At 65.5% G+C, this 3,352-nt stretch overlaps 1 protein-coding gene across 1 annotated transcript in view; it reads left to right on the plus strand.

Annotated features, from left to right (window-relative positions):
• The window catches only part of KCNT1 (potassium sodium-activated channel subfamily T member 1), a 74,816-nt gene extending 73,597 nt beyond the window's left edge, over positions 1–1,219 (plus strand). Inside the window, exons 29-30 of the mRNA XM_024762532.1 lie at positions 362–446; positions 559–1,219. Of these exons, the coding sequence (XP_024618300.1) occupies positions 362–446; positions 559–679 (206 nt within the window). The 3' untranslated portion in view covers positions 680–1,219. The remainder of the gene's footprint in view (positions 1–361; positions 447–558) is intronic.
• The last annotated feature ends 2,133 nt before the right edge of the window (positions 1,220–3,352 follow it).

Genomic DNA, 3,352 nt, shown 5'->3' on the forward strand with positions numbered 1-3,352 from the left:
GCCGCACTAGGTGTCAGTGCGGGTGTGTAGGTGGGTGCACACGTGTCGGGGTGCACAGGTGTGCTCGATGTTCAGGGTCAGCACACCCTAAGATGTTGATGACTCAGGCGAGCCATCGAGAGACCGTGGGGGCCAGTGCCTGCTGCCCTCGTGGCCGCCCCCACGCCCGTGCAGCGCGGGTGCCGAGGCCAGCGTCGGTCAGGGAGGACCGGCCCTGCTGGGTTCGCCAGGACGAGGGCTCAGGCAGAGCGGCTGAAAGGATTCTGCAGCTGGACCAGAGCTGCCAGCTCCTCGGGGCCCCCCAGAGCGGAGGTGGAGGGGGTGCCGAGTGGTGACTGCGCGCTGGGCCCTGTCTCCGCAGACGAGATAAACGACCAACAGAACACCCTCTCCTATGTGCTCATCAACCCCCCGCCGGACACGCGGCTGGAGCCCAACGACATCGTGTAAGTACCGGGCCCCCGGACGAGTCTGGACACCTGCCCATCTGACGCGTGCGCGCCCAGCCCAGCCTCCCAGGCGCAGAGAGACATCGGGGACCTCCCGCCCTCCCCGCAGGTATCTCATCCGCTCCGACCCCCTGGCCCACGTGGCCAGCAGCTCCCAGAGCCGGAAGAGCAGCTGCAGCAACAGGCTGGCTTCCTGCAACCCCGAGACGCGGGACGAGACGCAGTTCTGAGTGCCGTGTGGAGCCCTCGGGGCTGACCTCGTCCTGCCAGGGTCCGTGGGCCGTGTGATGCGTGAGCGCAGGGCCCCGACCCCCACCTGCCGCCCAGCCCGGCGCTGCTCCCGGGACCGGACCCGGGGAGGGCCGAGGCGGCCCCGGGCACTACCAGACGCTGCTGGGAAGCCTTTTTCACCTGTTTTTACAAAGCTATACAATCCCTGGCCCTTTGCACAAACGCACCGCAACTCGTGACCGGGTCTGGCCGCAGTGCAGAGACAGGAGCCAGGCTGGACCGCAGAGGCCCGGGCCGGGGGCTCGCACCGGAGCAGGAGAGCACACTGCAGCCCCTGAACTTGCCCGTTTCCACGGCCACGGCTGGTATTGATTCCTGGGCCTTGCCCACAGCTCTCAGCCAAGCCACGGGGCGGTGGGCCACCCTTGTCTGCCCTGTGGGTCCCCTGTGGTCTCACTTGTGAGGGTCTGGCCCAGAGTCGGGCCACGAGGGTCTCCGGAACGGTGAGGCAGGCATGTGAAGGGAGCCTTTTCCAGAAGGAAATGAAAAGCAGGAGGGTCCGCAGAGCGGCCGAGGCCCTGGCAGGGGCGGGGCAGGGGGGCTCTGGAGAGGTGCCAGCAGCCTGGGCTCAGTAGGAGGGAGGCGGGGCTGCTGTGAGACCCCACAGCGGCCCTGGACTTTGGGGAAGAGAATCAGATGACGGCCGTTTCCTCTGGTTTTACGCTCAACTTTCGCAGCCGCGCCATCTGACCTCCTTTGAACACCAGACCTGAAGCACAGTTCAGCCGCCGGGCTACTGGTAGGCCCAGGCCTCCGCGAGGGACATTTCTCCTTCTGAGGGAGGGACTCGGGGCACCACCGCGGTTCCTGTGTGACTCTTTCTGACAGGTTTTGCACGCTCAGTGCTGGAAACTTCTATTAAATGGATGCATCCTACAGACAAGAGGATGGCTTGTAAGGCCTCCCCTCCATGGCTTCAAGCTCTGGGCCTGGGTCTGCCCCAGCCGCCCAGTTTCAAGGGTTAGAGACACTTGCTCTGGTCCCCAACCCACTGGTCCCCACAGGGAAGCCCCTACCCCAGGGAGATGCTGCTGGCCTGAGCATTCCCGAAAAGCAGGAAGCAACTCAGGTGGTGGCGGGGACGGGGTCCAGGAGGGCTCCCTGGCGAGCTGCCTGGCCCTGGAGCCCGGCCGTGCCCAGGAGGGATGTGTGCCCCTCGCCAGCACAAGGCAGCCGTGTTTGTCTTGGGGTGGGGCTCCCGCTCCTACAGAGAGTATTCCCAGAGGCTGGCAGAGGAGCCAACGCGGCCCCCCACCCGGGGCGGGGGGGGGCGGGGCGGGGCCACACGGCTGCTGGAGGGGCCTGCCCTGAGGGAGGGGCACACGTGCAGCTCCTCTCCCCGACGCTGGCCGCCTGGGGACACTCCCGCCCAGAGAGCGTCTACATGCCCAGGGGATGGTGCAGGCTGTGGGCAGTCGGGAAGGGGGCTGACCGGGCTTGGGAGACCCCAGGGCCCTTGATGGAATGACAGGCCGCCAACATGGGCTAGGGTGGCCTCTGGGGCCAGGGCCCGTCCCAGCAGGGTCAGTGGCTCCTGGGGTCCTGCCAGCGAGCGTCCTCTCCTGCACCTGCCACCTCTCCTGGCACCCACGCTCCAACTCCCTGAGGGGAGGGGGACTCTGCTTGGCCGCTGGACCGGGGGGCTCCAACCAGGTGGGGCTGCAGTGCCTGGAATCCCACACGGGGAAGATGGCATCCGACAGGGATCCTCAGGAGTTGTCTGACTTGAGTCTGGGGTGCACAGGACAGGCGGTGAGAAGTGGGGTTCATCTCCAGACCGGGATGCACAGTCATACCCACTGCTAAGTGCAGACAGAGGGCCCAGCGGAGGCTGGAGACCTGCACCCGGGCGCCCTGACCGAACGAGTAGAGAACATTTCTCAATGTTTTGCCGAGTTTTTCAAACATAACAAAATTGGAGGAAAACCTCTTCTATTTGTTCCTATAGAAAGCTGGTCAGAACAATAACGCCAGCAACGTGCCGGCCATTCCGGCTTGTCAAGGGCGCAGGGCCTGGGAACACCGGCTTAAGGTGCCCGCTCGCCCCACCCCGGAGCCGAGCGTTCACAGGCAGACGTGTGGCAGGTGCAAGTGGGCGCCCAGACTCGGGGCGGCCGCCCAGAATCTCACAGAGAAGTGCGACTGGCAGCTGGGGGACGAGAAGATACGGAAGCACAGCAAATGCTTACTAAAGCCCGAGAAGGCAGAAAAGGAGAAACAAAGGACGGCGGGCACAGCACAGTCCTTCACCCCAAGTCTACCCGCCAAGAGAGGAAGGAGGCCCCTCCTCGAGACGGCGCCGGCCCGCCCCACATCCCGGAGGCCGAACATGGATGCAGGACCACAAGGCGGGCATCCCACGACGCTCTTGGCCCTCATCTCGACCCCGGTCCACACCCAGTGGTCTCAGAGGTGCCTCTTTCTTTTGGGGGCAGCCGTGCGCCCTGATGAGTGGGTCTCTCAGAAGAGTCGCAGCATTTTCCTGTGAGATTGGCGAGCTACGGCTTCCTGCGTCCCAGGGTCCCCCGACGGGCGTGCAGGCTGGGGTCTGCCGTCCAGGACCTTAGTCCGCCCGCCCTGAAGGCAGCCCCGCCCACCTGGGGCTTGGGGGC

This window comes from Neophocaena asiaeorientalis, unplaced genomic scaffold (genome assembly GCF_003031525.2).
Source record: "Neophocaena asiaeorientalis asiaeorientalis breed wild unplaced genomic scaffold, Neophocaena_asiaeorientalis_V1.1 scaffold78, whole genome shotgun sequence".
In the NCBI taxonomy this organism is placed as follows: domain Eukaryota; kingdom Metazoa; phylum Chordata; class Mammalia; order Artiodactyla; family Phocoenidae; genus Neophocaena; species Neophocaena asiaeorientalis.